Genomic DNA, 20,100 nt, shown 5'->3' on the forward strand with positions numbered 1-20,100 from the left:
CTAGTCTATATTTGACAACTACAGATAATTATTAAGGCTACAGTTGGGGTGAAGGTTAGAGCTGGAGCTTCCTAAATGAATAGATTTGGGCTCTGGGTTGTGCTTAGCCAGCACTTCCTGTTGGCTGAAGCCGATATTCATTTCTTACTGAAGGCTGAGTATCAGTGTGCTGATAACACAGTGTACTGGATCCCAATTGTTTGACTTGTAGGAAGGAGATCTGTCTGCTGTGTTTCCTCTTTTAGTTAGCACATCACTGCAGTGGAGCTGAAATTCAGTTTTCCATGCATGTCCCCATGCTGGGATTCTGTTAGAATTTCAATATGAAATGTAATCCACAAGCTCATATATTTAAGGCTTGATCTCCAACAAGAGGTGATATTTTGGAAGGTTCTAGAAACTTTAGGAGGTGGATTTTAGGTGGAGAAAGTAGATCATGAGTGTGTGTATGTCATTAGGAGCTCCCACCTTCCCCCATTATTTTTTGCACTCTGTCTCTTGTCTGCCTCCAAGTGATGAAGTTAGGACTTTGTTCCACCACATGCTACCATCACAATGGTCTGTTCACCAAGGACCAGGAACAATGGAGCCATGTGCCTATGGACTGAAACCTCTGAAACCAGATACAAACATAAACCCTTCCTCTCATAAGCAGATTTTCTCCAGTTTCTGTCACAATGACAAAAGTCTGACTAATAGAGACACACTATAAAGTTTGGCACACTCCTTGTCTACATGCACATAATTTTGTGACTCTTCATGTAAGTTAAATGGCTGTGGTCTTTCTGAACTAACAAAAATGAACTTATATTTGTCATTCTCACAATGGAGTCCACTTTACTTTTTAAGAAGTACAATTCAGTACATTTCAGTAGCCTTAAATTTATCAAATATATCTGCTTCTCATTACTCAAGAGTCTTGAAATTGTATTTCAAAGCCAGCTCTGTCCAAGAAACTCTTAACTCCAATTAAGCACTTAAACAGCCAGAACTGGAGCTGTGGCTTAAATCTCGGGTAGATGAGTTCCAGCTTTACTAATGGCACATTTCTTTAAAAGAACAATAAAAAATGGGTTCATTCACTGGGGATTTTACAGACTCTTTAAAGGGTGCCTTGGAAGTCTTCAAAGCAAAAGGTGTGTGTGTGTGTATGTGTGTGTGTGTGTGTGTGTGTGTGTGTGTGTAAAAAGCATGTGGCTGCATACTAGTCCAAAAGTCAGGAAATGTTGGCCTAAACAATTGAGGAGCTACATAGGTACCAAATATTTTTTAGAGTTTTTAGTATAGCATATGATCTGAAATACCATGGAATTAATTTTTTAATGTTCAGTGGTATACATACTTGTAAAAATACTTAACAAGATATCATTTAAACAAGTGTGGTTGCTACTAGTGAAATTCTGGGTGGTTTTAAGAAACAAAAGAAAACCAAACAAAAACCCCAGAAAATTGATCTGATATAGGTCGAATTACATTGGAAAGTTCTTAAACTGATAAAGCACCAATTTCCTTTTATGGAAATTTAGAAAATTAACTAACCTTTTCTGTAAAGATTGAATGGTGAAAAAAACATAATATAATAACAAAATTAATGAGGATTACCATTATTTTTCTCTGTGTTAATAAAAATAATGATGAGTATTATGATTCTATACGTGTTAATGCATGCATGTGTGCACACATGCACCAGGTACTGGGATTTGAAGACAGTGCCACATGCTCTGAATTTGCTTTTCATTTAAAGCTGGCACTACCTGTTGAGCTATTTTTTACTGGTTAACTGAACATAAGAATCTCATGGACTTTTCTGTCCTTGATGGCTTTGAGCTTCAATCCTCAGGTTTCAATTTGAGTAGTCTTGAGTATCCAGGACTGCAGGCATGAGACACTGTGCTAGCTCATTATTATTTATTTTGATATTTTCCTTCCTATTGACAGCATCAATCTTTTTTGTCCTTTTGGTTATGGGTGAGGGTGCTGCTTAAAGACCACACCTCTATTTGTTTAGAGAATCTTTTACTTACGTAAAACTATAGAGACTAATGCCTAGCTCAGTCTGAAAATGCTTATTTCAAATATGTTTTTCTTTTGATCATTACTGCCTTTGTCCTTTAGGACACTGTGAAAGTGTGCACGTAATTCACCACTCATCTTCTAACGTAAAACCACTTTATAGAAAATTTGATAAATCTTCTGTGCTTAGATTTCGATTTTGTTAATAATTTTATTCATTTTCTGTCGTTTGGGTATTGATAAAATTTTAATGGCATGATTTTGTGGAGTCCTTTTAAAACATTCACACAAATGATCTATTGAATAGAATAGTTATACTAATTTCCATGTTTATTTTCAACCAAACTCCCTTTTAGTCTTCCTTCCTGTTAGCATTTCCCCTGTCTTAGGTCCTCAGCTTCTCCCATTAGCCCCTATCCTATTCACCCATACCTAAACTCCCTGCCCTAGAACTATAATGGGCCACTCCCAAGACCTACCTACTTTCCCTTTAGCCCCAGAGAAGCTGCCACCTGGATAAGGTGCAGCCACCATGTTGTTCCCTCTCCCATGGGAGATATAGCCCCACTAATAAACCTTCTTATGAACCTTCTTTTCCTGTCCATGATTATCTCCACAAGGTCCCTTGGGATGGCTGGGACATATCTTTTCATTGGTGCCAAACCTGGGATAGGTTCCCCAGTGGATTTGCTCTCCCATTTCTTGGGGGGTGGTCCAAGCTGCTTCGGGGACCTATTCTGCTGTCCTAAGCCCAGCCAGAGGACCACCGAGGTAACTTTCTGCTGACTGAGCACTCTACTACCATCCACCACAACAATGACAGATTTAAACCTCCAACCAGGGGCTCGGATCCGATTTTCCATAAGGCCACCAGGCCTGGGCCACTGGGCCACACTGACTGAAATCTTGGTGCCAAGTTCCGAGCCCCACTCCAAGAGACCATAAGCCACCAGGCTAGGTCAAAGGAATAATCAGTTGTGGGTGATGACTCCAATTTGCTGTTTATTCCCTCACAGTCGACTCCATTTCAGAGTCAGCAGAACAGAGCCCCACTGGGATGCTGCTGGCTAGCTCCAGTTCAGCTCCACTGATCACACTCATCAAGTGTGGAGGACAGTCTAATTCCTTCAGGAAAGCTGCTCAAGCTTGAGCCCAATCTTAAGCCTCATACAATTTGGCCCCAAATTTGGAACTCCATGTGGCCCCTTCATGGAACACCGGACCCTTGATATTTTACAGGGCTTACATAACTTCTATGAGTGCTCAGACAGATGGAATTCTCTCTCTGTCTTTCTCTTTCTGCCTCTCTCTAATCTCTGCCTGCCTTCCTGTGATATAGGATGGGCTGGTACCAGCTTCCAAAGGTACGGATGTTTAACATCTGCTTTGAAGGACATAAAGGGAAGGTTTTCTCTTCTTGCTACTGATGTTTGTTAAGCTGGGAGATTCTGTTAAATTCTCTCTAGCATTGACCACATGGTGGACATTAGAATTGGATTTAACAAGCGCCATCTTTATTGGCATAAAGGTTCCAAAAACTCTTGGAGGTGGAGTTCTCTCCCCACCCCCAAGGTAATAGGCATGAGGAATTCCTAGAGACAGGGCGGGGTGTATAAACTCAAGCTCCCTCAAGCTCCCTGTAACCCTGAACCCCACCCCCAAACTCTGTAACAGCACCTTGCAATTCAAATATTCAAAGGTGAAGCTGTCTTTCTGTGGCCCTGTTAACACTCTGACCAGCTCTGCCACCATTACGCCAAGCCCTGTCTCTGTGTTCTGTTTCTGTCCTGTCCCCCATCTTCTGGGCCTTCTCTGGTCATAGCATCCCACTTCAGCTCCCCATTGGAGCTGAATTGGTTTCTCAAAATGTGGTTTCTCTGTTTCCACACTGTATAATTTGTGAACATTTTTGTTTTCTTGAAATTTTTCATTTTCTAACTGACCATGTGGTTCTAAAATATGGGCAAAATAATATCATTTTGCCACTGGAATTCCAGAAAACTTACATGGCCAATTAAAAAAAATTCTAAGTGCACCCCAAAGCTTGTGCACAAGTGTCTGTCTGTCTGTGTGTGTGTAAAATATGTAAAAACTGGCATCCTGGTTTCAAAATTACTTGCTTTGGACTACTATTTTAACTTAAGTCTTGTGTTAAACTGTTCCTTGCAACCTGTGGGTGGAGTCACAGTAAACAGCTTGGAGGCAATCCTGACTCCAATCACCTGACTCCAATCCAAAAGGAAAAACAAAACAACAACCACCAGGTTTTAAACCCAAATTGATCATGTTTGGATGCAAGCAAATGTGTATGCAGCATATGGTATAAATACATTGATGTAAAACCAGTATGTTATGTCCATATATCCTAAAAGTAAAATTACATCTGATCCTGGCAACTCTTTGGGAAAGTAGGCTAAGATTTTGCTTCTCCATTTTCTCTCCTGTGTTCTCATACTCTTTAAGATCAAGGGACCAGAGTCATTTTGGAACAAGTGTGCAGATGTAGTTACGGACCTTGATTTTCCTGACTCAGGATTGATATTTTGCTTTATGCAGTTAGTACTGAGTCAGGATGCAGGTTGACATGTGTGCTAGCTGTGTGGACCATGGTTACTGGCAGCTGCCTCCATAGTCTGTTCTCAAACTGCTTGGTTTCACTACTGGTGATTCCTTATTCTGTCTCTCCCATGGGAGAGTGCACAGGGAACAAATGAAGTGCATTTCACATCCTCAGCATGAATGTCTCCCTGTGCTTGTCCAGCCTAGCCATATCTAGGAATCACTGGTGGTATTCCTATGAAGATTTTGACAGACCTAAAGCACTACTGCCCTGGCTCTGCCTGCCTCAAATAGCTCAGTTCTGAAAGACTCAGTACTATGTATACTTCCAAGATTAGAGTTGGGTTTATAGCAGGCCTGTCAGGACAGAGTTGCACCTGAGACTTCAAGTGTGCAGTAAGTTAAGACATATGTCTGTGACTCTTAATCCAAGGTTAAAAGCATTGGAGTTGTGTTTGGTTGCCACAGGTTTGCATTGGGGTACCAATGGTGTTTTCCCCTTCTGTGTCTCAGACACTGTTATGGCTGCTGCAGAGAGAAGACTTGGTTGTTGGCCTTGGGTCTGTGTGGATTTTGTGACTGGGAAAAGATTTGAAGATGAGGACCAACTGTGAATTTTAGGCTGTACTTGCAAGAGATGGTTACAGGCCCAAGCCTTCTAAAATCTTTTTAAAGTTGTCACCCGGATTAAACCAGTAGAGACAAGCCTGCAAAAGCCAGAGTAGTCAGAGTAAGACTGGGAGATTTCAAATGTTTTTAACCAATCTGTGTAGAAATTTTCAGGCATCCCAGCAGAAGGTGTGATAATCCAGCCACAGGACTCTGAGAGATGCTACTACAGCCTTGCCCAGATCCAACCCATCTCTCCTGCCTGCCTCCATCACACATGATTAACCAAGCCTGCTGATTCAGGATGGAAGACACAAACCACTTTGGATCCGCTGAAGCTGAGACTTTTACATTGTCCTGACCCTTTGCCCTCTTGATTATTATTCATTGTGTTCTCTTCCACCTGCCTGTAATATTAATCCACACAAGTTAGACAACAAGGGGAATAAATGCAAAGAAATGATATTATTTGGTTTTTATGCTATTGTGCAGCTAGATGCTTTTTGGTAAATAGCAAAAAGGTTTGGATTCTTGGCACAATGCTAGTGGTTAAATAGACCAAGGAACTCTAAAGTGCCAGTCAGTTGATGTTTGAAGACTCCTATCACATCTACTGAGTTTTGTCACTGCACAATTCTGGCAAGTATTTGCTGGTCAATTCTCAACAAGTTACAGGTAAGCTCTACTCCTATTGATCTCCTTGTTGCTTTAATTGGAAATATAAAGGGCTTTTATGGCCAAGACTCCTTAGATTTCAGTTCAAAGCCAGCCAGGGCAGAAGAAATCCCTCTAAAACTTCATCTCCCAACTGAGCAGCAAAGAGCCAGACTGGGAGCATGGCTCAGGAGACTCACAGTAACCAGCCAGATGCTGGAAGCGGCACTGTGGCTCAAGTGGTAGAGCTCTAGTTTCGAACAAAAGTGCTCAGGCAGAGTGCCCAGGGCTTGAGTTCAAACTCTGTGAATGCCAAGTGAGACAAGATACCCAAGCAATGAGCACCTAGACCTTCAGGATGAGGTCAATTCTGACAACGACAAACCAAGGAGAGGAGTAAGAGGAGATGAAGTCTCACTTAAATTGAGTCAATTTAAACTTATCCTTTCAAAATTAATCAGAGCCAGGAGACCAAGAGGAATAGTTGCTTTCCCACCTAATGTCCATACCTGTCCACGTTCCAACTCTACAGGATCAAGAGGAATAGTTGCTTTCTCACATAATGTACACACCTGTCCACGTTCTGTAGAGCCAGACGGACCAGAGTAACTCCATATTGTACTAAGACCCCATTCTGTACCTGACTAAACTTACCGTAAGTCCTACCCCCCACCCCTGGCTTCCCGGTAAAGACCATATCCAACCATGAGATATGAGTGGAATTTTCAGTATCTAATTGTGAGTGTGATTTCCAGTATTTGTGAGAGGGATTTCCAGTATCCAATTGTGAGTGCAATTTTCAATATCTACTCAAAACCCTGCATCTGTACAGACATTCCCCCCTTGCTACACTCCTATGGCTTAGCCACTCCTATGGCTTAAGCCAGTCCTGGGCCTTGGACTCAGGGCCTGAGCACTGTCCCTGGCTTCTTCCCGCTCTAGGCTAGCACTCTGCCACTTGAGCCACAGCACCGCTTCTGGCCGTTTTCTGTATATGTGGTGCTGGGGAATCGAACCTAGGGCCTCGGGTATACCGAGGCAGGCACTCTTGCCACTAGGCTATATCCCCAGCCCCTTAACTAATCAATTTTAAATGTGCTGGTCCCTTTATCTGACCAATGACCCTTCCAGATTCCTTCCCGCCACCAAATGCGCCAAACGTGCTTTAGGATTATTTTTTAATTTTCCCGCGGTGTGTGTTGATTTGTTAAAAGATGCTATGATATATGCTAAGTCCCTGCCTTCCCCCCAAAAATGTATAAAACAGCTGGGAGCCCAAGGCTCAGGGCCTCTTGCGTCACCAGAGTGCTGAGTGCGTGGAGGACAGAGATAGCTCGAAATAAACGCCCTTTTTGCTGCTTGCATTAGTTTTGGTTTCTGGAGGACTTTTGGGGGATCTGAACTCGAGCATTTCACTTCCTTCCCAAAGAATGGTTGATCTCAATAAAAAACATGCAGAGAGAACTGAGACACCTACCTTTTCCAGAAGTTGGCGAAGTTGTCTGCTCTTGGCATCCCGGGAACACAGGTTTTGTTCTGGTGCTACAACAGTGCAGATACATCGCCCATCGGGATCCTGTGCGGAGCTGTATACTTGCCACCCTTCCTTAGGGCTAATCTGAGTCTGAGGAAAACCAATGGCAAAAACACAAAACACAGGCTCTTGTTATAGGATTAAGAGAATGTGAGTTGGGAACATCAATAGCAAACATCATTAGCAAAGCATCTTTGTTTGTATAAAGTTGAGGTCTTCACCCTTTAAAGGGAGAAGAGAAAGATTAAACTATTTACATAGGCAGTATGACTTCATCTAACTACTTTTCTAATGAATGTCCTGATGGAAAGCTTTTGTCTTTCTTTAGATTCTCTATTCACAACTCTTTGCTGATCTCACACCGACTTCTTCCTAATTGTTGTATTTTGCTTTTGGAAATTGTCTTACATGTTAATGCCACTTTAGAACTTTCTGCTAACCACTTTGTACAACATATAGGCTTCTTTCTGTATTGGATCTTCTAGCTTGTCATTTTTAGCAGTAAATGTCGACTAATAGTGTATTTTTCCTGATGATTACTCATGTCTGATATTCTGAAATAAAACATGGAGTTTTCCATGTATTGAGGGAGTAATTATTAATAAGATGGGAAAGAAGCTACATGATAATATAGGGTAATAAATCAATGCTGTTTGGTGAAAGACAGACTTCTAGGGGGAAGGAAAGAGAGGATTTTTCCCCCTGGTATAAGTTTTGAACTGATCTTTCAATAATATCCATGCCCTAACCCTTCTCTCTCTCTCTGTCTCTCTCTCTGTGTCTCTCTCTGTCTCTCTCTCTCTCACCCCCCACTTTCTCTCTTTCTCTCTGAACCCTAACTATGTCATTCCACCTCATATTTATGCTCATAATTTTGCCTCCTGGCCAACAGGGACCATCCCTCCAGGCAAATTGGTATGTGTGTATCCTGAAAGCATGTCATGTTGACCTTCACCATTGCTCATTTTTCTTTTGCTACTTTCATTGTCTACTTCATGCCTATAAATTTATTCATCCCTTTGATTTCTACCAAAGAATTGTCTTACTCATTAGGCATCAAATGTGCATTATAGAACACTGTAACTTGTAGTTCATATATCTTAGTTCAACAATTACATATACCAAGTTATTGGATATATGAATATATCCTATCTATTCATAGCAAGTAAACAGACAATCAGCCCAAGTGTTTGTCTCATTTTTCTTTCATGAGAAAGTTTAATAGCTTCTCAAATAATGTAGGCAGACAAAACTTTTCATTCTTTGGCTGAATTTTATTGTATCCAGACTTGAAAATAAGTTAATTAGAAGCATCTGCATGAACACATTGGAAAGGCTTCATTTTTCTAGCTACTCCTAACTTTGAATGAATAGCTCCTGCCATTATGCAATATAAAGTATAAGAGATGACTTAGTACACATGTGAGGCTCCCATTCCTGTGCATGCTGGGAGCTCTGGATGCTCATGTCTGCACTGAGTCTGCTTCGAGGATTGTCTGGGCTCTGTTTCAGGAAAGACTTATTTTAGTTGATGAGTTGATGCAATAGTATAACAACATCAACAACAACAGCCCAAATTCCAGTTATTACTACTATGATTGTGATGATGCCCAATCTTCCTGGAATGTGTAAAATGTAAATGGTGGCTCCAGTACGAAGCCAAGTGCTCTGCTCCAAGATGTCCATTATAATAGAAATGTAACAAGTGCTTCCTGTGTGACAGCAAATTTTCCAGCGACTACATTTTATAAGTATAGAAATGAGTGACTTTAATTTCAGTATTTACTTGAATTTATCCAAAATATCTTCAGTTTAATATTTACCTTAAACTAGTTAATGAGATATTAGTAAAATTCACAAAAAGAAGTGTCTCATCTTTGGAGTTGTGTGTGCATTTTCACTTAGAGCACATTTCCATTCCTACTGATTATGTCCCATATCATGGTAAGCATTTTTTTTCTGGGTGGCAGTAAAGTTTTAGGTGGTAGATTTTTAATTCTTATGCTATATCCATAACAGTACAATGGAAAATATAAATGCAATTTTTAAGATTACTGAGCTAAATATTGAAAAGAAAAATGACAGTTTTACAGGTAAACTGTCTATTTTGGGGGGAATTTGTTTTTTTCCTGAGGAAATCTGAGATAAATCAAGGGTTCTTTCTGACTCAGTCCTGAGTCCATTTGTATAGCTAGCATCTTAATTCTCTTTAGACTGGTTCTATTTTTAATTTTGTACTTTTCTGAGATATAATAGATAAAAATATTTCTTGAATTCACAAATGAGGGAGAGGAGTCTTACCTACAATGTTTTTTATCTTTCTTTTTGTTCCCTGTTCCAGGTCCCAGTTTATCAAGTACTAACTATTAATCAATACACAGGTCATTTTGACTCCAAATGCTCGAATGTTAACTGCTTGGATACTTACAAGCATTCAGGTACTGCCAGGCATTTGGGTACTGACAGGCATTCCAATACAAACAAATACTGGGATACCCGTAAACTATAAATTCAAGAGAGTCATAAAGACATCACCATCCTTGTCCTTGTTCTATTATTAAAAACAAATTGGGGCAGACTTATTTTTTTAGTGTTTATCTGTCTAATTCCTGCTTTTTATTCTTGAGTGTTCAGACTCATTATTGTACTTCCTTTTCTGTTTTTTTTTTTAATTCTATTTGCCCTTTATTTGTGGCATTTATGCCTAAATATCTAGTTAGAGTAGAAAGATGTTTTTAGACTTGAACATTGTTGGAATCTGGTAATATCTTAAAGATTTTAGCATATTCTTTTGGGGTTATAGGGAATGTAAAGGGATTATCTACAGAACAAAGATAGCAACAGCTTAGCTGAGTACTTTCACTGATATTACTACATGGTTAAATCAAGTAACAGGATAGGATTAGTGTGTCTAAATGTAGGCTCTGTAGCTGTCTCCTAACACTAGATGCAAATTTCAAATATGTCAGAAAATTAAGCCTTGTAGATAGAATGAATTTAGCTTTTACATGAAGGAGCCAGGACCACCCAATTATATTGAAAGACCTTAACAGCAATATAAACACTGATTACTAAACCTGACAGCATTAATACTGGTATTCACTTGCCAAGTGTTTGCTAGTGAGTATGGATGGTGTTTATCATTGCAGGGTTAGGTGAATGAGGCAGAGGAAAGGTGAACAGGGTTGTCTGTTAGCTTCTGAAATAAAGACTCAAGCCATGTGTGTACTTCCAACTGTCTCCTTGGAAGACCCACAGAAAGGCACGGCTTTCTCTACTGCTACTTTCAATGATTTGGACTGTAAAAGTCACTTCTTTTAGTAAGGGAAATGTAACATGAAAGAGGAAAATCCTTATATAAAAGTGCTAATTGTCCTTTGGATTTTAATATTGACCTTTTTGTTAGGGTCAGGGATAAATAGAGTAAGCTTTAAGAGCGTTTGTAGTTTTCGCTTTTAAAGCATGCAGTCTGGCTTTGAAAAAAGAACTAAAAGGCAACTAGGAAGAAGACATATTTAGATGTTTCCTAGATATTCATGGAAAAAAAAACAAACCTTAATCATTTACCTTCTTAAGAGCAATGACTCAGCTGTCAGTAAAACTCATATAATAGAAGAACCTTTCTGTATTATTTTACTTTAAATTAAAAAAAGTATCTTTAACGGGCTGGGGATATAGCCTAGTGGTAAGAGTGCCTGCCTCGGATACACGAGGCCCTAGGTTCGATTCCCCAGCACCACATATACAGAAAACGGCCAGAAGCGGCGCTGTGGCTCAAGTGGCAGAGTGCTAGCCTTGAGCGGGAAGAAGCCAGGGACAGTGCTCAGACCCTGAGTCCAAGGCCCAGGACTGGCCAAAAAAAAAAAAGTATCTTTAAGTAGTTGTACAAAAGAAGTGCCCTATAACAAATATGTCAAAGCAGTTTATGGATACAATGCACCTTTAAAAAGTTTTTGGTAATTTCTGGGGTTTGAACTCAGGGCCTGGGCCCTGTCCCTGAGGCCCTTTGTATTTAAGGCTACTGCTCTACCATTTGAGCCACAGTGCTACTTCTGTTTTTTTTCTGAGTATTTTATTAGAGATAAGAGTCTGATGGACTTTCCTGCCTTGGCTGGCTTCAAACTGCAATCTTCAGATCTCAACCTCCTGAGTTCCTAGTATTATAGGCATGAGCCACAAGCACCCAGCTAATAAAATGCCCCATGATCAGTGTCACCCCTTCAAAATTCTGACCCCACCCACCCTTCCCTTACTTTTCTTAGTTTTATGGCATATTCAATGAAGTCTTAACTGTATTTTCCCCCTTTCCTCCCTTCACTCATGTGCCTATCTCTGCTTGGCTCCACACTGGCCTCTTGCATGTACCCATTTCTGGGTGTTGGTTGTGCTGGGCTTTGATTTCATCTTTCTGAAAGTATGTTCTATTTGAGCTCTCCATAGTCTGTTATCCTGTAGTAAATTCATCGGTAACTGCTTACATAATGCCCAATGGGTTAACTTACAGATTTACAGGTAAATTCTACCTACTGTAAATGAGGGAAAACATGAAACCTTTGTTACTCTAGAAAGAGCATATATAAAACTCTACCACTTAACTTTATGTGTTTCATTACCTTTAAATAATAACTCGATGGAGCAACTGATTATTTTGTCTGTTTTGCTGATGAGGAATCTGAAACTTAGATGCAGGAAAGAATTTCCTTAAGGTCAGGCAGGAAAGTCAGCAGAACTGAAATTTGTTCTTGTATAGCTTGATTTCAGTTTAACCACCATGCTCCACCACACCAATCATTTCAAACCTCCCATAATATGTGATGTTATCCTTGAAAGCCTGGAAGGCCCACAGGTTATTGCTACCCAAGTGTCCTGAATCTGATTACTGATGTCATTCTCTTTGAATCTTTTGCTTTAATTAGAAGAACTAAATGAACTGATTAGCTGTTCTTAATATGGTGAAACTCATGAAATATTTAAGAATGCTCTAAACAGAGGAATTAAAATTATATTTTTAACAACTGTATTTCAACTCTGGATTCCTTACTTATAACTTCATTATAAGTTTGTGCTCTGTAAATATAAAGCTATCATCTGGTAATTCTTTCATATCAGTAAGAAAATATCCCGAGGAATGAAGTGAAAAATAAATCAAAATATGGAGTTTGATAATCTTTCCCTTATCAAATCACTTGCAATTGTATTCATATTATTACTTTTGAACAAGTTATCTCTAGAAATAGACAATATTTTATTTGACTTGTGAAAGAGGTAAAACTCAAAGATTTTAAGGAATTTTTCCCAAGTGTTCCAATGTCATAAATGTCATATACAAGACCCAGATAAGTTTTCTTTAATTTTCAGGGCAGAACTCTCAATGACCATTCTGCAGCTGTATGTACACAGCATATCTATGTTTGTTGGCTGATAACCATAAGCAGGGCAGTTAGAGGAGACAGACACCTCTGCAGCTCATGACACCCAGATAGGCAAAAGGTCACCATCCAGCATAGCAGTCAGTAGGAACAGTTAAAGGCTCAGCAAGATGGAACTGAGGATTCCCATGGAAGGTATTATGATCATTTATTAGGGTCTAGATTTTGTGGGAAGAGGAAATCAAAGGAACAGGAAAGTAGACAAAGGGGGAGAATTTTAATCCTTTAGACAGAAGAACATTAGTGAGTTGAACACTGTTATATTTTATGCTTCCTTCTGAGTTTCCAGGTGAGCTTAGGCAAAAGTGATAAAGCTACTGAAAATAGTGTACAAGGTAGAAACATAAAGCAGAAAAAAATTCATTTATGAAAACCTATTTAAACCTATTTGATTTAGAGTAGTGATATCTGAGTGATGAAAACCCTTCATAAATTTTCTATCTAAGGATATGCTTGGTCCCAGAGAAGGAAATGTGGTTTGGCATACTAATGATTTCAGTTATGGTGAGAAGAAAGATGTGAGGGCAGGAATTAGAGAGAGGTTGACAGATCACACTAAAAGAAGCTGTGTTTTGGAGGTGTTAATAAAGATGTCACTCCTGAACAGTTTTCTTGCTGTTATTCATAAGAATACTTAGAACTAAGACAAATAAATACTCCTTCCTCAGTGAAATCTCAAGGCTTTAAGCCAGGGGTGGGAAGGAACAACTATGAAAACAAAACAAATAAGAAATAAAGAAAGTATCATTAAATTCAAGGTGGTCAGCTCTGCTCAAACCCTTTGCAAATCATAATGCTTAAGAGTTAGGAAGGACCTTAGAAATATTTTGTAGTCTTGTGCCTTTCTACTCAATGAAACTTCTCCCCTAAGCTCTTGTGTTTCCATCCTCAGTGGTATTGTGGGACCACTGCACCATAGGCATTTCATTGCTTCCAAGATATCCTCTTCCACTGATGAAAGCTGATGGGTGCAGTGTGAGTTTCTCTCTCTAATCTTCTCTGTGGGCCCTACTTCTGTTTCAGGCACTTAACAATAAACATACTCTTGTTCATTGGGTAATTCTTGTACTTTAAGATAGTTGTCATATTATATTCTGTTCCATTACCAATATTTGCTATTCTGTGGACAAATAGATTCACCATACACAATGTATAATGTGAAAATGGAGCAAGGAAACTTCAGAGGACAGGTGAGATTAGGATAGATGGGAGAGTGAGGGAGATTGACAGAAGAGGTGATATTTGTCAAAATACTGATCAATCCAATACACATAAATTCATGCAATAAATACAAATAAATACACATAATACATATAAATTGACATGGTGACTTTAGACCTCTCTGTGCAATTTTTAAAGATAATTTTAAAAAATGATAAGATAAAAGGTTGCTGTCCTATTCCTTCACCCAATTCCTCCCCTTAATTTGTTTAGTTGCCCACCATGAAATAGACATTTCATTATGATTGGTCATACAAATAGCAATAAGATGCCTGAATTTCATTGCATGCAACCAAAGTTTGAGCATCTTGGAGGCTGAGTTTGGAAACAGCTTGAGCTATATAGTAATGTCCTTTCTGAAAAAAAACAAAAAGACAACAACAACAAACCAAGTAAAATGGTTAAGTCAGTCAAGTAGAGCCTAGGGATGTAGCTCAGTGGTCAAGTGCTTCCCTGCTATGCACAAACCCTGTGTTTCTACCTCCAGCACTACAAAACAAAACATTCCTCCTGCAAAACATAAATAAAAACAGACCGAACCTACTAAAGTCAGGTATTTTCATTTAGAAATAAAAACACCTTGATTAGTCACGAGCAAGGAACTTAGAAGGTATTGAGAGTTTGTTTCAAGGTACTACAGAACTTTAAACTGAATAATTCATTAAAGTTATAAAAAGGAGAAGTCAGGTGGATACTTTGAAATGTAGTAGAACAAATGGCTCATGCCCACAAATCCCTTCCAAGCTTTGGCCTACTACCACAGCAGCATGTAAGGATGACTATTTGAGAACAGCTGTGTCTGTTCTCTGTCCTCTAGCTTTACTTAATTGCTCTTTCCTACATTGTTCCTGGTGTGGAGGTCACAGCATGGGGGACTTCTCAGAATCTCAGCCTCCTGGGGAAATGACTGTGCTTCAGAGACAAGAGCTAGAGGGAGGCTGAGCCTTCTGAGAGCTAGGTTCTCCTCTCAGACACCCAATCTCCCCCAAAGGCCAAGGCCCACTCCACAGTGTAGAAAGAAAAACAATGTTGATAATAACAACAGGAGAATAAGGCACAGAAATGGCAAACAACGAAACAAAAAAAAAAAAAAAAGGAAAAGAGGGCCACAAGAGTAAATGAAAGTTTCAACATTAATAAAAAAAAAAAGTATTCAAAGAGTGTTTATCACCTAATAAATTGTATTTAATTATTTTTAAATTTTTCTGGGAATTTAAAAAACCTTTAACTTTTGAGACAATCAAATGTATTGTGCCTATTGCAGACATGCCCACCATAAGTAAACTTAATTGCCTTTTAATTATTTAATAATTCAAACTACCCTTTAAAAAGAGAAAAACATTCTATTTACACACACACACACACACACACACACACACACACACACACACTCAGGTCATTTGAAACTACCGTTTTAAAGAAATACCACATTTATATTCACAGCTGCAGTTTTCTTTTTTGGTCACTTTACACATTCCAGGAATGATCATGAACAAGTTTGGAGACTTACTTTTCTATCTGTGGGATGGCCTGGTTGAAGGCTGATCACATTGATGGTAGAAAGTAAGAACACAGAAGGGGAAATTGAGGAGAAGGGCTTTCTTTGCTTATTATCATGCAGTTATACTTATTGGTCAAAGGATCTGCTCCTGCTCCTGCTAAGAGTCTTAGCAACACTGTCCATAGAAATAACAATGAGGTTCCTCATCACATTTTTTCAGAGGCTGCTTGAAGCACATATTCTGATCAGAAAATCTCCTTCACTGCTCTGCCCCAGTGACTAAGATGCCATAGAGGACATCCTTTTTTTTTTTTTTTAATTGTTAGTAGGGTTGATATACAGAGGGATTATAATTACATGAATCAGGTAATGAGTACAATTCTTTTTGAACCATGTCTTTCCTCTGTTGCTCTCTCCCAGTTTTTTCCTCCTGTCCCCAACCACAAGATATTCAGTTTCTTTTCTTTTTGTTTTTTCTTACTTTTTTTTCTTATTTATTGTCAAAGTGATGTACAGAGAGGTTACAGTTTCATACGGTAGGCATTAGATACATTTCTTGTACTGTTTGTTACCTCCTCCCTCATTCCCTCTCCCCTGCCTCCTTTTCCTCTCCCCCCCCCCCGCCAGTGGTTTAGTTGGTTTACACCAAATAGTTTTGCAAGTATTGCTTTTGTAGTCCTTTGTCTTTTTATCCTATGTCTCTCGATTTTGGTATTCCCTTTCACTTTCCTAGTTCTAATACCAGTATGTACAGTTTCCAATTTACTCATATAAGATACATTGACAGTGCAGGTACAACCACAGGAATGGCCACATATTGTCTAGTGAGCACCACTGTTGTATTTGTTCACCCTGTTCTACCTTTTATGTTCCTTTCCTTACCCCCCCAATCTTGTCTTTTTTATACATGCAAAATGTTTTGAAAGGCTGTGTTTATAGTTTTCTCTGGCTCTGTGAGATTAAAGAGATGAAAAGATATATTTTAAGTAACAGGATTTTATTATACTGTAGAGGGAGAAGGAATAGTCCAAGAACATTGGAAGTAGTCTGGTAAGAGTCACGAAGAATCCAATGGGTTACCAGAGACTAGGCTGAGTGAGAACTAGCAATGGAAGTGATGGGAAAGATGACTTCTTTGGGCAGAATTGAAGTCCACTGATTTGGATCCACATTTGATTCTGCCTTTAAACAGCTGGAGGCAATCTCACTGATCACTTACCTATTTTGTGATAGTTTTAAACTACTTTCACTTCCACTATGACAAAGTTGGGTTACATTAGATATATTTCCACTGAAAATCTGGGGATCTCTGAAACATGAATACTGGGTCTAACTGGGGCCATCTTGGCACCTTGATAGATGGGGACTTTCTGAAAACTCTTAGAGGTGTAATCACATCCCCAGCCCCATGTGGTAGGCATGCCCAAATTCCTAGAGGCAGGGTTACTGGACCTAAAACTGTACCATGAACTGGAAAGACTTTGAACTCTGCAGCTCCCTGTGACCCTGGCCTTTGACTATGACCTTATTTAGGCCCTGACTATCTCAGCCACCGTTTTGGGGCCATGACTGGTGTCTCCTGACTCTCTTCAAGTCACCGTGGTGTCACACTTTAACTCTCCATTAGAGTTGATCTGGTTTGTTGATATTGTTTCTCTGCTCTTTCTTTACTCTTCCACCCTCATGGCTAATTTTCTTAAAAGGTTTATGTATAGTTGAGGCTGCAAATTGTGCAAGGACACGTTTCTGCCTTACAGTCACCAGCTCCCTCAACATGTGGTCATTCCTTATCTCATGATCAAATTCCCATACAACATCTCTAAGGTTTCATGGGGTATAGTCACTGGGCTTAGAGTTTGAATGGGTAGGAAGTAAATGATAGAGGACCCCAAAAACCGTCATCTCAAACATTATTTGATCCATGATCTACCTTAAAGCTTCACTGAAAAAATGATTATTCTGTACATATTACCCAATATATACTTTGCCAAAAGAAGTTTCCATTGCTAAAGATAGAGTTAATAACCAGTCCAGATGCATGTGATTTTTTTAAAGTTTCTATCCAACTTGCCACATCAATATTTTTATGGTCTGTATCTAAGAAATACTAATTCATTTATTCTTCACCCTGAGAGAATTAAAGTTATGAGTAGTCATCTATAAAATAATTATTGGATGGATATTACTCTTCAGAAAAGCAGACAAAAGCAAAATCAAAGCTTTGATAACCTGGTTTCTTTGTTTTTCTAGGGAATATAATTTATTAACTTATGACTAGTAGCCACTGTGCACATTCTGAATTTTCACATTCTGAATTTTCTAAGTTTTTGTTGCCAAAGGGAAGTATTCAAAGTAAATATTAGTGTACCAAAAATATGTATACTTGTAGCAATGCTTTGTATTTTGTAATGAACAAATTATCAGTCAGAAATTAACAACTAAACTAAATTTTCAAGGTAATTAGAAGTTCTTAAGGAGTCATTCACAGCTTTCAAAATTTGCATCCTTTCTTTCACTAGCAATAGCAAATAAACAAGCCAGTGTATAAATACAAAAAATATGCATCTCAGGATAATGGTGTCAAAATTTTAATTTAAGTCATCAGCTCATTTCTTCCTCAAATAACATTTTTCTGCGAGGGTTAATTCAACAACTATGTCATAGAAAAATTAGGTACGTACGTTTTAGAAAACCTTGGTTCACTAAGTATAAAAAGTATAGAATTCTTTATAATTGTAATGTTGATGGTATATCACATTCTCTTTGTAACCAGGAATATCTTTAAATCCTTTCTGCCAAGCTATCACCTACAGATAGAGAAGAAAATTTCCTCTGTAACGTATCATAAATTACATAAAGGAGGTAAAATGTGAAGGAAGGGCAAGTTTACCTCACATTTTTCCCCTTGTCTCTAAGCCCTGGGAGAAGCTGGCAGATTAAGTAATTAATTCAGTCTGGCTTTACTCAGTTAATTACACATTGATTGATAGATTAATTATTATTAGTAACTTCATACAATTGTTAAAATAGAAGGCTACTTTTTAGGTCTTAGTTTATGGAGTAATCCATATAAAGGTTAAAAAATCCTCAAAGCCTATTTTTTTTCTGTAGATTTTTTAAATACCATATCAGGTAAATGGCCATTTTTGCCTGGCCTATTCCTATTAATGGGATTTTTTAAGTTTTGTTTTTTAAAGAAGTAGGTATTTTGTTAAAGTATTTCAGAGTGTGATTAATCCAACATTGCTTCAAACTACTGGGAAAAGGCTTTATTAAAATAAAGTGGAAAGGACTAAATTCCATTAGTTTCAGGTGAGAGAAAACTATACAAGATAAACCATTGACAGGAAAAGTCTATAAAATAATACATATTACAAGGATAGAATGTTTTCTATCATTTGTGTTACTTAACTCTTTGACAGGTCTTTTGCAAAAGCTTTACTTAATAAGTTTATATTTTTTAATCACTGCATTAATTGCATTTCAAAGAAAAATCTACTGTAGTAAAACTAGATAGAATATACTCTGCATCTTATTCTATAGGAAATATTATGGAAATTTTACAGACATCACAAGGAGCAAAATAATGATAATCAAAAAGTAAACCATGCATTTTTAAGAATCCTTTCAATTTTCAAATTAATATAGTCCACTTAAAGCTTTTCACATAAGAATTTAAGGAGTGTAGTACCTCTTCTTATAGCTAATTTCTCAAAGAATCCTCAAATCACTTCCCTCCCCCAACTTTGGTGTAACTTTAAAGTGTTCCTAAATATCTATGATTAAAGTTACCTTATAACTAAAGATCTCCTTAAAGCCTAACTATAAATAAAATCTCAGCTTGTACGCTTTACAAAGCCCACTGATGTAATGCTTTCACTTCCCACGATGGTCAAACCCACCCGAATGACTTACTGAAGTATCTGGCGTCGAAAGGCTCGTGGTGTTCAGTCCTATCAAGGATGGGAGAGTTTGGGACATCCAATTTGAGATCATTGCCATGGTACTAAGCAGAGCGCCAAGCTTCAGCAGTGGAGGACTCATTGCTGTGGAGCTAATGAGTTTACATAGTGACTGATTAGGATCCTAGTGCCTGCTGGCAGCGGGAGGTGTGACTGCAGCAAGCCACATCTACAGTATGAAAAGAGATCAACATCCCAGCTCTCATCACTGGGGAAAACTTGCAGAACCTCCTTAGCCCACCCTCCTGGGGAGTGCCTTGTCCTCTTTTTCCTCCCAAGCGTTTTGCTGGATCATCACTGTTCCTGGTAGGGCTAACTTTTCATGGTCAGAGCAGAGGTTGGAGGGCAAGGAGAAATGAGAGCTTTTTCAGCTCCATTGCACTCAGTTACCATCAACAAAGACCATTTCCTTTGGGGTTTGTGCAAGTATAATCAGCTCTGCTTTATCTTCTATAGAAAAAAAACACACCACAAAACCCCCTTTTAAATGGAGAGCTGCCAAAGCATGCATTTCAAACACCAAATTTAATATTTACAGATTACTCAGGATAAGTGAGGGCACAGGGCTTTTGAAAGGAAGTCTGTATATAATTTCCAAGATTATTAAATAGTAATCCT

At 38.6% G+C, this 20,100-nt stretch overlaps 1 protein-coding gene across 3 annotated transcripts in view; it reads right to left on the reverse strand.

Moving 5' to 3' along the window:
• The window catches only part of Olfm3 (olfactomedin 3), a 45,774-nt gene extending 26,210 nt beyond the window's left edge, over positions 1–19,564 (reverse strand). The window contains exons 1-3 of one of the 3 annotated variants that reach the window (XM_048349981.1): positions 19,449–19,564; positions 14,484–14,508; positions 7,313–7,459 (exon numbers count right to left, since the gene is read on the reverse strand). In XM_048349981.1, the coding sequence (XP_048205938.1) occupies positions 7,313–7,459; positions 14,484–14,508; positions 19,449–19,564 (288 nt within the window). Of the gene's footprint in view, positions 1–7,312; positions 7,460–12,168; positions 12,192–14,483; positions 14,509–19,435 lie in introns of all 3 variants that reach the window. The other 2 variants (XM_048349980.1, XM_048349982.1) reach the window with 2 other exon arrangements.
• Positions 19,565–20,100: the final 536 nt, after the last annotated feature.

This window comes from Perognathus longimembris, chromosome 7 (assembly GCF_023159225.1).
Source record: "Perognathus longimembris pacificus isolate PPM17 chromosome 7, ASM2315922v1, whole genome shotgun sequence".
NCBI classification, from domain to species: Eukaryota; Metazoa; Chordata; class Mammalia; order Rodentia; family Heteromyidae; genus Perognathus; species Perognathus longimembris.